The following is a 17,343-nucleotide window of genomic DNA, read 5'->3' on the forward strand; positions in this document are numbered from 1 at the left end:
GGCTGGAGGGGGTGTGGGGGGGATTCTAATGTAAACAGTGACCCTGAAGCCCTGGAGCCGGTTCCCCCTTCTTTCCCCTGTCTCCCCTTCTGTCTTGCTGCCCCGCCCCCAGCCCCAACCCCCCCCCCCCCCCCCCCCGCCCCGGACAAACACAGAACACTGAGCAACTTCAGGTTCAGGCAAGGGAGGAATAAAGGTGCTTTGTAAAGGGGAAGGAAAACATTCCTGGGGGAGGTGAGGGCTTGGGGCATGAATGTGCCCTCAGTCTGGGTGGACGCTGCACACCCAGATGGGAGGTTGGGGGAGACGCCGAGGTGGAGGGAGGAGGGCTGGGCCCCAGCCAGGAAGCTCTGGGCGTGGGCAGGGCTTGTGGGAATGATTTCATTGGAAAGGCCTGCGATATTTTTTCCCCTCCTGCGTGTGGTTCTTGGAGAAAGTTGGAGGTGGTGGTGATTTCAGTCGCCTTGGCCGCCTTGAGCCGGAGCTGAGCGGAGGCACTGGGCCGAGCCTGCTTCCCGGGCCTTCCTACCACGCCAGGGCTGCTCCCTGCCTCTGCCACCCTGGCACACCTTCATCCGCATACCTCCTCCTCCCCGTCGCTCTACCTTTTCCAAAACTCACTTGGGCCCTCCGTGCGCAGGGTTCTTTTTTGGTTTTTCTGTAAAAATCAAAACAAAAAACAGAGACTTTTGAGAGGAGCAGATGCCACCTAAAGTCCCACTGCATTCCCTGCAAAGTGCTCAAATGTGGAAGCCAGTCATTGGCATTTTTATTTTTTATTGATTGATTTATTTTTTCACCAGTGGCTTTTTGTAACCTCTGTGTTCTGCTGTGTTTCTTGTGTTTAGTCTTCGAGTGCTTCGACTGACCATGATCCCCTGGGCCCCCTCCCTCCTGGCTGGGGTAAGTACTGAGTTCTCTTCCCGGCCCTCGGCCTTCCGTCAGCCACGGTGCTCTGTCCTCTCCTCCCGCGTGTCTTCCTTCCCTGTTCCTGTCCCTCTGTTTTCCATCTCTCCCCTCTCCAGCACACTCTCTGGGCATGCCCCACCAGAGCAATTACAGGTGATGGAGCTGGGCAGCTGGGAAAGTAACCAAGCTCCACCGAACAACTGTAGCATCCACCCACCATCGCTAAAGGAGTGTGACCCTAAGAAAAGATGTCCCTGAGCAGCTGGGGGGCTATTGGCTTTTGGTCTTGAGTTTCAAGGTGTCTACTCAAGAGTCCATGCTACCACTAAGATATTTTGACACTGCCTAACTCCCAAATGGATTTGTTTCAGATCTGTGACCGTATGGTTGGAATGATCCACCTTAACAAATCTTTCTTTGCAGCTGAGATGTTGGAGGGCTTTGGTCTAATTTTGACTGATAGAAGCCACCTTTTTATTTCTGACATAGCTGTGAAAGAGACCAGAGGGAAGCAGATACGAGAGTTTAATGCCAGGTGGTGACTCTGGAAACGCATCGCTGCTAGTTATTATCGCCGTGTAGATTTCTCCTCTCCCTTGGTAGCCGCCTCTTACGTATCCCAAGTCCTTGATGTGATTTGCTGACAGTGAGTTAAGGGATGGACATCCATGACTTAGGAGAGATGATAGGCTTCATGGCTATTCTAGGAAGGAGTAGCCATGCAAAAAGGGTCATTAGAGATGATGAGACTTAGCACATTTGATAGAGCTGGGGCAGAGTTTTATTTAATCTTGTGAGAGTCACTGGGAGCAGAAGAAAGCAGTTTTTGCGGGAACCAGCATGTGTTGGGTTTCATTTATTGGTTAGGCCAGCAGAAGACGGTAAACGTTGGTTTGGTGGTGTTGACAGATGGTGTGAAACTGGGAGGGGGTGCGCTCGACAACAAAGATGGAGAGGTGCATCCTGGGAAGTTGGCAGTGATAGGATGGGCATCTGATGCCTGGAAACATGCAGCTTTGGAGCTGGATCTTCTCGATGCAGACACTTCTGCTCTCGGGTAGTTATTTAAGAGGTTGTGTCAACCCTGTTATACCTGCAGGGTACCACTTAGTCAGTGAGCACTGCAGTCCAATGTGCCAGAAGGGCCTTCTGGTCCTTCTGATTGGAGAGATCATTTAGTGAAGCTTCCACACATTTGTTGATGTTCAGCTCAGGGATCCCTTACGCAGACAGCTGCCCCACATGGCTCCCTGGATCAAAGGAAGATCATTAGTATCTCAGAGATTGGCAGCAACTCCAATGTGAGAGAGTAAAACTCTGAAGACCCTGCGTCGTCAGTAGGCAGGGGAAAATGCGTCAGATTAAACAAGAATCTGTACTGCTGTTTAGTAGCCAGTGGCATAGAAGCCGGGGACTTCTAGTGTGTTTGAGGCTCTGTAGAGGCAGGTGATGTAGCCCAGTCAAGTGGGTTTTCATGCCAGTTCTGCTGAGTGATGGTCACCAGGTAAGCACAGCTGATGGAGACTTGAAAACAGCTCTCGAATGCTAAGTGTGGAAATATTTGAGATAGAAATGGAGGAGCCGTGGTCAGAGTCGATGCTGTTAATGAACGATCAGAAAAAAACCCACAAAACTGTCATAGTCTAGAATTAAGAGGAAGAACATTCTGGCTAAAGGCCAGGGCTCCTTCTGAATCTCAGATCCTTGGGGATCTGTGTTGGCTGCCCCAGGGCTGTGGCTGGGGCCGCCTCCCCAGGGCTCACCGAGAATGAACAGGAAGAACAGCCAGACCAAGTGAGAGTGATCGGCAGCTTGCTAACCCAGCCTGCTGGTGTCCCTCTCTGCTGCCCCAGGAGAGACCCTGCATCTTCCCCACACACTGCTGTGGGACTCAGGACACCTCGGGTTCAGATCCACATCTGCCCTCGGCAGCCCTGACCCTGGGCCTGTGGCTGAATATGTCTGAGTCCATTTGTCCTAAAATGAGGTCGAGCCAGGTGTTCCTGGGGTCTTTCCCAGCCCCCAACGGAAACTGAATGCCGCGAGGCAGCCAGCTGGCCTTGGGAGGCCTCCACACAGCAGCAGTGCCAGAAATGACGACACAAGCCTCAGGCCCGCTGGACAGATCCCCCTGGCCCTGTGGTTAGCCTTGGCTTTGGCTCTTAACAGGGCAGACGTGGAGGATCTAGTTCAAAGCAGTAGCTTCGGGGCTGGGAGCAGCCCCTCCCCTGGAAACCTCTTGGGAAGCCTTCCTTCTGTGTGTTCTGAGGTGGTGGTAGCTCTGTAACAGCTCTGGGCACCTCCTGTTCTTTCTTTCCTTTGGCTTTCTTTTATTTATTTTTTATTTATAAAATAGAGATGAAGTCTCGCCGTGTTGCCCAGGCTGGTCTCGAACTCCTGGGCTCGAGCGATCCTCCTGCCTCAGCCTCCCAAAGTGCTGGGATTACAGGCGTGATCCACCATGCCCAGCCTGTCTTTATTTTTATTTTATTTATTTGTTTTTCCAGCTTTATTGAGGTATGATTGACAAATAATGTCTGTTTGTAAAATTTCAGTCGAGTCATAGATACCAGGTAAGGCAGAGAGTGGGAGGGAGACTGAGGCCTTGGTCTGGTGTTGGGAGCACTGCAGCTCGAGTCTTGGAGTCAGGAGGGGGTTGTTGCACTTCCCTGTTCTGCTCCTTTTTCAGCTTTCTGGTTCCCTGTAGCTTCTGGAACTGATTATTTTTGTTTCTTTAATGCTGCCTTTAATGCTGTCTTTAATGCTGCTAAAGGAGAGCCATTAGCATCATTTGTTTTCAGGAGAGAAGCAGATTTGAAGGCTCAGGAACTTCCTGGGAAAGGTGACCTCTTTTGAGCCAAGAGCTTTACCCCCTAGTTTTTTTTTTTTTTTTTTTTTTTTCTCCTGTCTACCTGGAGCTGAGAGGTTATCCCTTTCAATCCCTCTCAAGGTCCAGAATCACCAGCTAGGGTTGGGTCTGCCCCTGGAGCCCAGACTCCTCCCTTGGGGACCCCAGAGCCCTTATCAGTATATCAGTAAAGGGCAAGAGAACAGAGATTGTTCAGAGCAGAGGAAAAGTGTATTTGTTCCCCAGCCCCACTCCATGAACATTCCCCTGTCTCAAAGCACATACTTAGGCGTAAGAACAGGATAGGCAGGCCAGGCACGGTGGCTTATTGCCTGTAATCCCAGTACTTTGGGAGGCTGAGGCGGGAGGATCACTTGAGGCCAGGAGTTCGAGACCAGCCAGGACAACATAGCGAGACCCTGTCTTTATATAAAAAAGGAAAAAAAGATACAAGTCTAAGAAGAGGCTGGGCAGTGTAAGTGTCCTCAGCCCCAGATATCATTTATTTGCTTATAAGCAAGAAAGAGGCGTGCCAGGGTATGAGAGTTTTATAACAAGACTTAGCCTGTAAGTGGGAGAAGAGGGAGAACTTGGAGGGTACAGGGGCGCAGGGTGCAGAGCACTGATCAGAGAGGTGCGAGGAAAATGCAGCCACCCCATAAGGACCGCGCCCTGTAGGACAGAGGCGCCCAGGTTAGCTGCATGCAGTGCAGAGGGTCCCAGGACCAGGGATCAGCTGTGAGGGACTTGGGTCGGGGGCCTGGCGGGTTAGGGACTGCCCGGCTTCCGTGCTGCACACAGCTGGGAGCAATTATGCCTCTGGTTTGAGCTGTGTTGCTCCCTCCGGGTGGCCACACCACCCCCTCCCTCCGACCAACCAACCAAAGAAGTGCTTCATCTCGAGTTGGAAGTGTGTCACCCCCCCCCCCCACCACCACCACCAACAAGGAAGGACCCTCTTTGTCCCTTTCCCAGTGACAAGTGTGAGTGAGCTTGGCTTTGGCTGGTTCTTCTCTAACAGGCTGACAACAGGGAGATAAACTCAGACCCAGCACCCAGGAGGTGGGAACCTCAGGGAAAGGACACCGGCTCTCCGTGTTTGAATCTGATGTTCTTTCTTTCTTCTCATGTGGCAGAGAAGAGACAGGACAATGGACGGGTATATTACGTGAACCATAACACTCGCACGACCCAGTGGGAGGATCCCCGGACCCAGGGGTAAGGACTTGGGCTGAGAGGGGGGCCGGGCTGGGCTGGGTCTCTGTGCAGCTCCAGCATTGGGCAGGTGGCTTTGGACTGCATCCTCCCAGAGGGCTGATGTCAGGGACTTTTAGACACAAGTGTCTTGAGACTCTCACCGTACAGATACACTGTTGGCCTGATGAGAGCTTAAAAGGGGTTTCTTAAATAGACCTTCCTGGTGGATGGAGGGCGGCCCGGCTGGCGGGTGTTGCTGGTCTCCATACTGATTGTGCTGGCTGCTGATAATTGGATTGCAAAAAGGTTGAGGGCATCCTGGTCTCCCAACACCCCCAAGTGAAGCTGTGCTGGGGCACAGGGTGCCTCAGGATTGCTGGTGGCTGCTCAGTCCAATGCCATCCATGCAGAGCTGGGTTTTTGGCCATGAGATAATAAGTGACCTCTCCGTGCTGCAGAACTGTCCTCACGACTTGGGTCATGCTTCTTGGGTGCATGTCCTCAAGGTCCCTCATGGGCTCTGCAGAGACAAAGCCACACTTTGAGGACCCAGCCTCCAACCACCAAGGTCCAGAAGGTGGGGCCAGCCCTTCACCCTTTTCTTCTCGTGTTTCCAGGATGATCCAGGAACCAGCTCTGCCCCCAGGATGGGAGATGAAATACACCAGTGAGGGGGTGCGATACTTTGTGGACCACAATACCCGCACCACCACCTTTAAGGATCCTCGCCCGGGGTTTGAGTCGGGGTAAGGACTTTGTGCAGGTAGCAGCAGTGTCAGGAGCCGAGGCCCAGGCTGTCCTTGTTCTGGCTCTGGGAGGCCCACTTTGGGTGGCCCCTGTGGTGCGTTCTACTGCCCTTACTGCCCTCTAGTGGCCAAGGTTGATGTCATATTAAAGGGGATGGGAGGATAGCTTGAGCCCAGGAGTTTGAGACCAGCCTGGACAACATAGCGAGACCGTGTCTCCACAAGAATAAAAAAGATTAACCAGGCTGAGAAAAATGGCAAGACCCCATCTCTACAAAAAAAATTTTAAAATTAGCTGGATGTGGTGGTGCATGCCTGTAGTCCCAGCTACATAGGAGGCTGAGGTGGGAGGATCCCTTGAGCTCAGGAGTTTGAGGCTGCAGTGAGCTATGATGGCACCACTGCACTCCAGCTCAGGTGACAGAGTGAGTCCCTGTTTCTAAAAAATAATAATACATTTAAAATTAGCTTGGTATGGTAGCACACTCCTGTAGTCCTAGCTACTTGGAAAGCTGAGGCGGGAGGATCGCTTAAGATCAGGAATTCGAGGCCGCAGTGAGCCATGATCACACCACTGCACTGCAGCCTGGGTGACAGAGCAAGACTCCATCTCTAGAAAACGAACAAACAAATAAATAAGATGGGATGGGGAGGAAGGGACTATCCTGTTTATTCCGAATGACACTAGAGTTATTTCTCTAAAAGCAAGAAGTCTGGCTTTATTTCTAGATTTTCTTTTTTATTCTTCAAGGATCTTAATGACAGTCACTTCCTCACCTTACATTACTAATCTTTAAATTAACATAGCACCAGCTTTCCTTAGGGCTGACAAAGACAAGTTATTCATTTTCTGAGAAATTGCATGAACCCCTAAACATCTTTGCTCTTCCCAGGACGAAGCAAGGTTCCCCTGGTGCTTATGACCGCAGTTTTCGGTGGAAGTATCACCAGTTCCGTTTCCTCTGCCATGTGAGTTCTGGTACTGGGGCTCCCGTGGCAGTTGGGGTTATTGAGTTATTTCAGTGTGAGTTCCCGGCACAGCAGCAGGTATCGGAATGTTTGTGTCTTAGGCGGGGGCAAGACACTTGTCTAACCCGGAGCTGGCTGTCTCTAGGAAGCGAGTTTTCATTCCTAGGGGACATGCTGTTGCCTCCTGGCCCAGCAGGCTGGGGAATGCCTGTTCATACAGACAGGAGAACAGATGACCACTTGAGGCTCGATTTAAAGTTCTTTTCTTTTTTTTCAGTCAAATGCCCTACCTAGCCACGTGAAGATCAGCGTTTCCAGGCAGACGCTTTTCGAAGATTCCTTCCAACAGGTTAGATCATGGTGCCCGAAACCGGTGGCAGGCCGACGCCCTCCTCCCAGCACCCCATCTCCTATCGCGTGGCCTGTTAAACCGACACTGCAGACTTTCCAGGGCATGGGTCTTGGTGACTGTGTCTGCTGGATATTGGGCCTTAGAGTCCCCTGTCCCTCCCGCCCCTGCCTGCTGTGGAAGGGAGAGTGGCAGGCTGGCCCGATGCTCTGTCTTCCCAGATCATGAACATGAAACCCTATGACCTGCGCCGCCGGCTCTACATCATCATGCGTGGCGAGGAGGGCCTGGACTATGGGGGCATTGCCAGGTGAGCTTGAGTGCCCCGGAAGGCTGCCCTGTACCCCGCTTCCCCAGGCTACAGCATCCATGGCCAGAAAGCTGCCTGCCCCCTGCTCACATTCCCTCCCAAAGCTCTCATGCATCTTCAGGAATGGGCACAGTGTGGCATTCAAAATACATGAACCCGCCAGGCGCGGTGGCTCATGCCTATAATCCCAGCACTTTGGGAGGCTGAGGCAGGTGGATCACCTGAGGTCGGGGGTTCGAGACCAGCCTGACCAACATGGAGAAACCCCGTCTCTACTAAAAATACACAATTAGCTGGGCGTGGTGGTGCATGCCTGTAATCCCAGCTCCTGGGGAGGCTGAGGCGGGAGAATCGCTTGAACCTGGGAGGCAGGAGGTTGCAGTGAGCCGAGATCGTGCCATTGCACTCCATCCTGGGCAACAAGAGCGAAACTCCATCTCAAAAACAAAACAAACAAAAAAACAAAATACGTGAATCCATGTGGCCAGTCCATTGGGCCTGGAACAGGGGCCTGGGGTGCCCCGCTGGGCTGGACATTAAGCCTTTAGTTACTGGGTCATGAGGCGACGGAGGACTCCTGGGAGGGGCGAGAGCTCAGTACAATGGCTCTGTTATCTACCAATGTGTCATGTTTCTGTACTTTAACAACCAGGCCAGCAGCATCTGGGCAGTTGAATATAGGGGCCATGTGGTCATCCATTAGAGTTGACCCTGGGATCCCCTCCTCTTAAGGCAGCCAGGGCAGGTGAAGTCAGGTGTCCCCGTGTGGATAAGCTGTGTCACGATCCACAGGGCCTTGAGCAGGGCTCAACTGCATGTCACATGCCTGGGGTCAGTAAAACTGTAACGGCTTATGTCACCCTAAAAAGAGTCCAAAGCATTGTCTTGCCTTTACCCTGGTCCACCCATAAAAGTTAACAGGCCCTCTGGGAAATGCTGCCTTGGACAGCAGGGCAGAAGGGCCCCGGCAGAGAGAGAGAGCGCTGTGGCCCGCAGCGACCTCTCCGCTCGAGACCTCTCCCGGTGTGGGCATGTCTTCCCGCTTGGTGTTGGGTTAACTTGCTTCTGGTCCTCTGTTCGGTGGTGGCGTTGCCTTCTGCGCTGGCCCCGTGGATGGATGTTCCTTTTTTCCATGGTGACCTCCTCTCCAGGCTCTGCTTGGTGGGCTTCTGGTGTGGCCGCGCCCTGTGTGTGTCTCTCTCTGTGTCCTGCCAGTGGTTTTACCCTATGGTAGGTTACGTCATGCTGTTCTACCACAGGGTAGAACCACGGACAGGATACCGGGGCACCCTCTGCGTCGAAGGACTCCTCGTCTGCCCAGCCACAAACAGCCCAGCAGCTGGGGACTGGCTCCCTTGGGACATCCCCTTGCTGGTTTAGCTCAAGCCCAAAAGGACTCTGAATTCATGCCTGAGGCTCGCACCCAGGGCACAGGTGTTGGTTCAGATGAATGCGTGGAAGTGTGGGAACGGGGATGGTGTTGGGGTCTAGGGGTGAAGGGAGGGCAAAGTGCAAGAGTGTGGCGTAGCTGGTGGGCATGAGGTTTCTCATCTGAAGGCAGCATGGATTACATTGTCATGGATTGGGGTTGGAAATGTGTTGCTGTGTATTTACGTTATGTTGCCCACCCAGGTAGAGTGGAAACAGGGTAGTTGCTATTCAAACAGAACCTTTGCAGAAAAATTATTGTAATAAACATGCATCGTGCCCTTGTGCAGTGCACAGCCTATGCAACTGAGCATGGTGACCCAGGGTACAAGGACCCCCTTTACCATTAGAAGCTCTGGATATTGTGATGTAAAGTCTTGGAACACATCACCTGGGAGCTGACAATCACACGTTTTCCCAAATATCATCCTCAAATGCAGTTGCCGCCCTGGTTCACTGTAGGTCTGAGCCTGCCCTGTTCACTGACCAGCTGTTCATATAGGTTAGCCTGGGTGCTTGTCACAGGGCTCGACTCCCTGGGACACGTGTCCCCATACTAACCTGAGACACGATGGTGAAGAGACACAGCTCCTGTGCAGATGTGCACGAAGGGACCCATTATTCTTGTCTTTTCTGTCTCTTCCCTCACAGAGAGTGGTTTTTCCTCCTGTCTCACGAGGTGCTCAACCCTATGTATTGTTTATTTGAATATGCCGGAAAGAACAATTACTGCCTGCAGATCAACCCCGCCTCCTCCATCAACCCGGACCACCTCACCTACTTTCGCTTTATAGGCAGATTCATCGCCATGGTAAGGGGGCCCCAGGGGTCTGCCTAGTTCCCTCCTCCTCTCCCTCCTCTTCCCTCTCCTGGTGAAGTGTGCCAGGGGCACCAGGGGAATCTGCTCTTTCTCTGAGACCTCCAGGAAGGGGCAGCATTGGAGGAGGCCCTGGGCCTGTTCACCAGGAGGCAGCGTGGCGTGAACAGCAGCCCCCGTGGACTGGCTTACCCTCTCGGGGCTCCACCCTTTGCCCCCATAGAGCTCGTAACCTAAAAATGCAAAAAGCTAGAGAGAGTTCTGGAGAAACCAGAGCTTTCTCAGTGGCTGCCCTGTAGGTAGTGAAGAGTTTCCATGTTGCTTTGTATAGGACTTGTCAAGAGGGAGCCCAGGGTCTCTGGGCCACAGACTTTACTGAACATTAAATATGTGCTCTGTTGAGGGCCTTGGGATGACAGGGCCAGGTGAAACCATAGCTGCCCACCTGCTGCCTGTCTCTGGGAGGTGACACTGTCACGGCATTTGGGAATGTCCCACTGAGACACTAAGCCTTCTGGAAGGGCATTTGGAGTCAACACTAGTGTAGAACAAAATGTAAAGTCTGTGGCCCAGAGACCCTGGGCCCCCTCTTGACAAGTCCTATGCAAAGCAACATGGAAACTCTTCAGTACCTACAGGGCAGCCACTGAGAAAGCTCTGGTTTCTCCAGAACTATCTCCAGCTTTTTGCATTTTTAGGTTACCAGCTCTATGGGGGTGAAGGGTAGAGCCCAGAGAGGGCGCGCCAGTCCATGGGGGCTGCTGTTCACGCCACGCTGCCTCCTGGTGAACAGTAGACTGGCTGGTGCAGGGTGTAGGGACATCTGTCAGAAAGTGAGCCAGTTCTGGGGAGGGGCGTCCCAGCGTCTGTATTTAACTGGAAAGAGGGACACAATGTGAATATGGAAAGGGAAGTCCTGCCACGTGCCCCGTTGAGGGTCCTGGGAGCGTGGAGAACCCGGATTGAGAAGCGGAGCCCGTGGGAGGCACAGCGTGGGAGCCACATTCGTAGCTGGAGATGTTTCAATTCTCCTTTCCTTCGCTTCTTCCCCTGCCTTCCTGAGTGTCCCACCCGGCTCCCCTCTTAGGAGGACCCAAGCGCCCCACGAGCCTGTGACTAAATATGGCCGGCCCTTCCCATCGTCAAGGAGTTCTTGGCCAAGGTGCTGGGCTCTGGAAATGGGCACATTCTTCCCAGGTCTAGAGACCCGCCTGGCCCAGCAGCCAACAGGACAGACGGGTAAAACCCTAGACTATTACTCACCATTGGCCGCCAGCTCTCACTGTCAGTGGTGTCTGCATTATTTTTGGCTGCCTTTGCCACCTACCCTGAGCGCCAGTGAATCAGGGCTGCCACCTGGAGCTGTTCTGAGCAAGCCTTTTCTGTGAGCGTGGGGCAGACCTTTGCTAGGCCAGGAGCCAGCCGGCCAGCGTGCAGGGCAGATGCGGGCCCGGACGTGGGTTCCCGCACCAGCTGGCTCTGCCCAGTCCTTGCGGTCTGCAGGGCAGGGTGGGAGTCCCTCTGTAGGTACAAGTCAGGATAAAGGCGTTGTTTACTCCTGAGGCCCTCCCGCTGCGTCCGAGGCAGCTGCTGCTGTAGTTCTGTCAGGGAAGGAAGGCGGGTAGCGGTAGCAGAGTTTGATACCGAGCATCCGAGAGCTGGTCTTGGCAGTGCCCAGGGAAGGCCAAACCTCTGTGCTGTGCCTCTTCCTTCCCAGGCGCTGTACCACGGAAAGTTCATCGACACGGGCTTCACCCTCCCTTTCTACAAGCGGATGCTCAATAAGAGACCAACCCTGAAAGACCTGGAGTCCATTGACCCTGAGTTCTACAACTCCATTGTCTGGATCAAGTGAGTTCCCTGCCCCCTTGCCCCACTGCGCTGATAGGAGGGACGTCTCTGCGTGGGAAGCAGGTACTGATGGCCTTTATTTTGTCTGCCAGTGTGGCCCCTGAGCTCTTGTCCAGCCTCTATAAGAGCTTGTGGAGAGGAATGTCGTCTGGGTCCCCTGGGGACAGTTCTAGAACCTTCTTCTTGAGTCAGGGAGCTGTCCCCTGTCACTGTTCAGGATTCTAGGCCACCTGTGGGCCCTTGGTGTCCCACGGGCAACAGAGCAGGATCCAGGAAAGACCCTGCCACGGTAGACATCTCCCCACTTGGTCTCCTGTGCCCCCAGAGAGAACAACCTGGAAGAATGTGGCCTGGAGCTGTACTTCATCCAGGACATGGAGATACTGGGCAAGGTGACAACCCACGAGCTGAAGGAGGGCGGCGAGAGCATCCGGGTCACGGAGGAGAACAAGGAAGAGTACATCATGTGAGTCTCAGGCGCCGGGGGCTCCGCTCCAGGGGTGGCGTGGAGATCTAGTGGGTTGCAGAGAAAGATGGGCCCCCACCTGTGGCCCATCGGTCACTGTGGATGCCATTTGCATTTGCCTTGATGGTGGCTGCTGGTGGGCGGTCATGTGATGGCGCGAGCTGGGGGAACCAGAGCCGAGGTCCTTAGTTACCGACTCCCAGCTGTGCTTTTTCGCCATGTGGGAGACTTCAAGCCTGCAGCGTGGAATTTCTTTGACATGGCATCAAGCTGAGACATCTGCATCTTTCTCCGGGCCGAAAGGATCTCTGTGGCCTGTGTGTCTAGACCCACCATCTCACGTGTGCCCGTTCTCCGTGCCTGTTCCTCAGGCCTCTTGCTTTAGTCTTTATCTCCACGCTTCCATACGTCTGAGGTTCAGTCGGTGCTGGGGGCAGGAGCAGGAGGAGGTGGTGGTGAGGATGATTTCAAAGACTCCGGTGTCTGCAGGTCACTGTGAGGTTTTCAGGGCCGCACTCTAGGTCCTCCAGCAGGCTGGGTCTGGGTGTGCGAAGTGGGCTCTGCTGATCTGGTGGTCCTGCGCGGTAACGGCCACGCGGCCTGGCCGGGAGCCGCCCCTGAGCAGTGGGTCTCAGACTCCACCCATGGCTGCTCTTTGGTCTCAGGCTGCTGACTGACTGGCGTTTCACCCGAGGCGTGGAAGAGCAGACCAAAGCCTTCCTGGATGGCTTCAACGAGGTGGCCCCGCTGGAGTGGCTGCGCTACTTTGACGAGAAAGAGCTGGAGGTGAGTGTCTGAGGTTGCTGGGACCCTGAGCCCCTGCCTCTGGGGCGATCCTGCTCTGTGATACGCTCACTGTGTACCCACAGACACTCAGCGTAAAACTCCCACTTCGGCAGGGCAGATGGGTTTGATTTGGGACCCACCCTTCCCCAGACACTTGTTTCAAGAAAGCAGGGACTTACATTACCCATATTATTAACGCTGACACCAAAAATAGCTAGTTGAACATGTTTGGGGTAATGTCAAGTGCTAGCGAGTGGACGATGTGCGGGGAGGGGCCCGCCGGGGATGCTGACTGCCGCCTCTCCCCAGCTGATGCTGTGCGGCATGCAGGAGATAGACATGAGCGACTGGCAGAAGAGCACCATCTACCGGCACTACACCAAGAACAGCAAGCAGATCCAGTGGTTCTGGCAGGTGGGTCCCAGGCCCAGGCCTTGGCAGGGACATTTGGGCCATCAACCAAAGGAAACGGGTCCTGAGGAGGCCTCACGCGCAAGGACCTTCAGCTTTGGCCCTGTCCTTGCCTCCCACACCTTGCAAAAGGAGACGATAGACCAGCCTTGGGATGAACGGGGACAGTTCCAGCTGAGTGGTGGCCGGTGGATGTGACAGGAGGTCGTCAGTGGTCAGCCTTGGGCCAGCTGGTGTGCAGGGACAGACCTGCAGGCAGACAGCAGCTGCCACTGGTTGAGAGGTCCCCTGCCAGCCAGATGGGACAGGAAGGCAGGGGCTTGGCTCCAGAAAACAGAAAGAGCTGTCATCCTATGTATAATTAATGTGTTGATTCTTTTATACGTATGGGTTTTGTTGTTGTCGTTATGAAGTACAGCATACAAAAAAAAAAATAGCGATTACAGATATTCTTAGTACATGTCTGTGTGCATATGTACGTATACAAATTTTTTGTGGAGGTAAAATTTGTATAACATACAATTAACTATTAATTTTTTTTTTTCAATAGAGACAGGGTCTTGCTATGGTGCCCAGCCTGGTCCTGAACTCCTGGGCTCAAGCAGTCCTTCCATCTCACCCTCCCAAAGTGCTGGGATTACAGGCGTGAGCCACTGTGCCCAACCCATTTAAGTTTTTTAAGATACACAATTCAGTGGCTTTCCACTTTGGGTTCCTTGGCTTCCCACCCAGGCCGAGGTGGGCAGATCACTTGAGGTCAGGAGTTCAAGACCAGCCTGGCCAAAATAGTGAAACCCTCTTTCTACTAACAGTATAAAAAATTAGCCAGGCATGGTGGTGGACACCTGTAATCCCAGCTACTCGGGAAGCTGATGCATGAGAATCACTTGAACCTGGGAGGTGGAGACTGCAGTGAGCTGGACCGTGCCACTGCACTCCAGCCTGGGCGACAGAGCAGTGGCTTCCAGTACATTCACAGTGTTGTGCACCTGGTACCACTATCTAATTCTGGAACATTTCATCTCCCCAAAAACCTTATACCCATTAAGCAGTCACTCCCATATTTAGTCATCTCTAAAAGCAGAACGTGGATGGGAAGAGAATACCCAGCCCGAGGTGTCCCTGAGACCCAGAGATGTCCCATGGACTGGTGGGAATTTCATGCAAACACAGCCTCTTAGCAAAAGCACTTCTGGGGTTTCTCAGGTTGGAGGCTGTCATCCCCTGGCCAACCTGGCTTTGTGTTCTCAGCCCCAAAGAGGGGCCCCACCGAGCTAGAGAGCTCCACGTTCGGGCAAAGTACTGGACCCCGTGGGTTGCCTGACTGTGCCTTGACTTGCGGACTTCCAGGTGGTGAAGGAGATGGACAACGAGAAGAGGATCCGGCTGCTGCAGTTTGTCACTGGTACCTGCCGCCTGCCCGTCGGGGGATTTGCCGAACTCATTGGTATGTTTTCTCTCGCCCTCTGGCGTCCTGGCTGGCAGTGAGGACAGCTCAGAGGGAGGGGGAAACCTAGTCTCTTCCTGGAAGCACGTCAGTGGAATGGAGAAGAGCTGTGGCCTCTGCGTCCTGGGGCCGAGCCCATCTGTGGGTGGAGCCAGAGGGTCCTGCTTTGGGAAGGGACGTCTCTGTTGACGTCGGTGTGTTTTACCTTGGATCACAGGTAGCAACGGACCACAGAAGTTTTGCATTGACAAAGTTGGCAAGGAAACCTGGCTGCCCAGAAGCCACACCTGGTGAGCCTGCTGGTTTTAGTGGGAGGTCGGGGGGCCTCAGACCCGATGAGCTCCTGGGACAGCCCAGTGGGTGTAGCAGCTTCATAGCCTCGAGTCTGGCAGCTTTTGCGTGGCCCTGGGATGTTGGGTTGGAGAGATGGGGCTGTGATGGGCATCTGATCTACCGGGTTTTACATATGAAGCACTTCTGTTCCAGTAGTCCAAGAGCTACTGCCCTAAGTGTCCCCCGCAACCAATTTCCAGCTGTCCTGGCCCCTCCCTTAACACCCCATGGTCCAGGCACCTGCAATGTGAAGGCCTGACTGGCAGCCCCTGAGCCCTAGCCAGTGTGGTGCAAGCCCTGTGGCCCTGCTGCAGGCAGGCGTGGTGGGGCTATCAGAGCCCTGGCCTCCTGGGGCTGACTGTCGTGCTTCCCCACTCTCGATAGCTTCAACCGTCTGGATCTTCCACCCTACAAGAGCTACGAACAGCTGAGAGAGAAGCTGCTGTATGCCATTGAGGAGACCGAGGGCTTTGGACAGGAGTAACCGAGGCTGCCCCTCCCACGCCCCCCCAGCGCACATGTAGTCCTGAGTCCTCCCTGCCTGAGAGGCCACTGGCCCCGCAGCCCTTGGGAGGCCCCCGTGGACGTGGCTCTGTGTGGGACCACACTGTCATCTCGCTGCTAGCAGAAAAGCCGGATCCCAGGAGGCCCTGCAGTTCCCCCGACCCGCGGATGGCAGTCTGGAATAAAGCCCCCTAGTTGCCTTTGGCCCCACCTTTGCAAAGTTCCAGAGGGCTGACCCTCTCTGCAAAACTCTCCCCTGTCCTCTAGACCCCACCCTGGGTGTATGTGAGTGTGCAAGGGAAGGTGTTGCATCCCCAGGGGCTGCCGCAGAGGCCGGAGACCTCCCGGACTAGTTCGGCGAGGAGACTGGCCACTGGGGGTGGCTGTTCGGGACTGAGAGCGCCAAGGGTCTTTGCCAGCAAAGGAGGTTCTGCCTGTAATTGAGCCTCTCTGATGATGGAGATGAAGTGAAGGTCTGAGGGAGTGGGCCCTGGGGCGAGGCCATCTCTGCCTGCCTCCCTAGCAGGCGCCAGCGGTGGAGGCTGAGTCGCAGGACACATGCCGGCCAGTTAATTCATTCTCAGCGTATGAAGGTTTGTCTAAGCTGCCTGGGTATCCACGGGACAAAAACAGCAAACTCCCTCAGACTTTGTCCATGTATAAACTTGAAGTGGTTGTGTTGTAGGGTTGCAGGTTTTTTTGTTACGCTGCTGTCACTTTCTGTCCAGGAGCTGGTACCCCAGGTGTTCTGAGACCTTGAGGGACCCAGGCCTTTGGGTCCAAGAGTTTCCCAAACAGCCACGCCTCTCAGGAACCCACCTGGCGGTTCCATGAGCTCAGGCGGGCCTGACCCGGCGGCACAGGCTGGCAGGGACCTCGTCCCCAAGCCTGGCAGAATGAGAGGGGTTGAGGTCCCGAGCGCCACTCCTAGCCTTGCCGCCTTCAATAGAGAAGAAATCCCTTTGCTAGATAGGGTCTCCCAGGCAGTCCCCAGTGGCGGGACACAGGGGTCCGGCTGTGGAGCTCCCCTGCCAGCCCCTGGAGCTCCAGGCGGGCCTGTTGGTCCCCTGTTCAGAATGGAGTGCAGCCCGCCAGCGGAAAGTGTTCATTCTGCATAGGTGTGAGGCTTTATCTGCACACAGGACATGAAAACCAGCAGAAAGGCCCTGAGCTGCTGCATAGCCCCATCTGATTTCTGCAGTTCCCGCCAGCCTCCAACACGGGGACTCTGCCATAATTGGAATCTTCATAGGTCATATTGAAATCTTCAAGGTGACCATGCCCCACCGGGGTGCTGGGGCAGTAGTCATGGCAGACTCCCGGCCTGGGCCCCCAGGATTCTAGGACCCCAGGCAGCCCCTTGGACTGGTCCCAGGTGCCTTCCAAGCACAGTCTCCATGCTCCCAGATTCTCGACCTTCCCCCCGCCCGGGAGGTGCAGCCTGCGTCTGCCTCTGTCGTGTGTGCTGATTTGAGTGGCTTAGCTTGCCACAGCGCAACCTCTTCTGTCCCTTTCAGTCATTTGCTGTACTTCCCTGTGGCACGTTACCACGGAAGCCGCTCCAGGGTGGGTCAGGGTGCAAGCTGCTGGTGAGGTTTGGAAGCATCAGGCTCACGGGTGTTCATGTGTGTTCGTGCGTGTGTGTGCGTACGTGTATATAACTGAAGTGTCTGTACGGAATGCTCTTTGCTAGCCATGGGCTGGTCACCAGATTGTTTTGTAATGCCCGCCCCTTGCCTCGATATTGCCAGTTTCTTGTGCAATAAACAATCAGCAGCTGTGGGTGGTGTTGGTGTGGATGTTTACAAACCCACAGTCCACCAGTCAAGAGGACTCCAGGCCTCACAGACCCTCTAGGCCTGGATAGGGGTGGAAATTCCCTGACCTCGCTGGTTTTGAGAAGCATGTGTGTCATGGACCGAGGCAGCCCCCCACTTCTGGGCTGGGCAGCTGAGTCCTGGCCCAGGGGTCA

General features: G+C 54.4%; 1 protein-coding gene and 1 non-coding gene across 3 annotated transcripts in view; both read left to right on the forward strand.

Annotated features, from left to right (window-relative positions):
• The window catches only part of WWP2 (WW domain containing E3 ubiquitin protein ligase 2), a 177,397-nt gene extending 160,245 nt beyond the window's left edge, over positions 1 to 17,152 (forward strand). The window contains exons 11-24 of one of the 2 annotated variants that reach the window (NM_001279559.1): positions 849 to 903; positions 4,894 to 4,975; positions 5,572 to 5,700; positions 6,594 to 6,669; positions 6,947 to 7,018; positions 7,240 to 7,328; positions 9,408 to 9,567; positions 11,291 to 11,424; positions 11,750 to 11,890; positions 12,556 to 12,676; positions 12,986 to 13,090; positions 14,438 to 14,534; positions 14,752 to 14,824; positions 15,252 to 17,152. In NM_001279559.1, coding sequence (NP_001266488.1) covers positions 849 to 903; positions 4,894 to 4,975; positions 5,572 to 5,700; positions 6,594 to 6,669; positions 6,947 to 7,018; positions 7,240 to 7,328; positions 9,408 to 9,567; positions 11,291 to 11,424; positions 11,750 to 11,890; positions 12,556 to 12,676; positions 12,986 to 13,090; positions 14,438 to 14,534; positions 14,752 to 14,824; positions 15,252 to 15,351 — 1,434 coding nt within the window. In that variant the 3' untranslated portion in view covers positions 15,352 to 17,152. The remainder of the gene's footprint in view (positions 1 to 848; positions 904 to 4,893; positions 4,976 to 5,571; positions 5,701 to 6,593; positions 6,670 to 6,946; positions 7,019 to 7,239; positions 7,329 to 9,407; positions 9,568 to 11,290; positions 11,425 to 11,749; positions 11,891 to 12,555; positions 12,677 to 12,985; positions 13,091 to 14,437; positions 14,535 to 14,751; positions 14,825 to 15,251) is intronic. The other variant, XM_055364249.2, reaches the window with a different exon arrangement.
• Positions 8,511 to 8,620, forward strand: MIR140 (microRNA mir-140). The gene has a single exon (NR_106294.1). It is a non-coding gene; the product is annotated as a microRNA mir-140 (primary transcript).
• Positions 17,153 to 17,343: the final 191 nt, after the last annotated feature.

Source organism: Gorilla gorilla, chromosome 18 (assembly GCF_029281585.2).
Source record: "Gorilla gorilla gorilla isolate KB3781 chromosome 18, NHGRI_mGorGor1-v2.1_pri, whole genome shotgun sequence".
Lineage (NCBI taxonomy): Eukaryota > Metazoa > Chordata > Mammalia > Primates > Hominidae > Gorilla > Gorilla gorilla.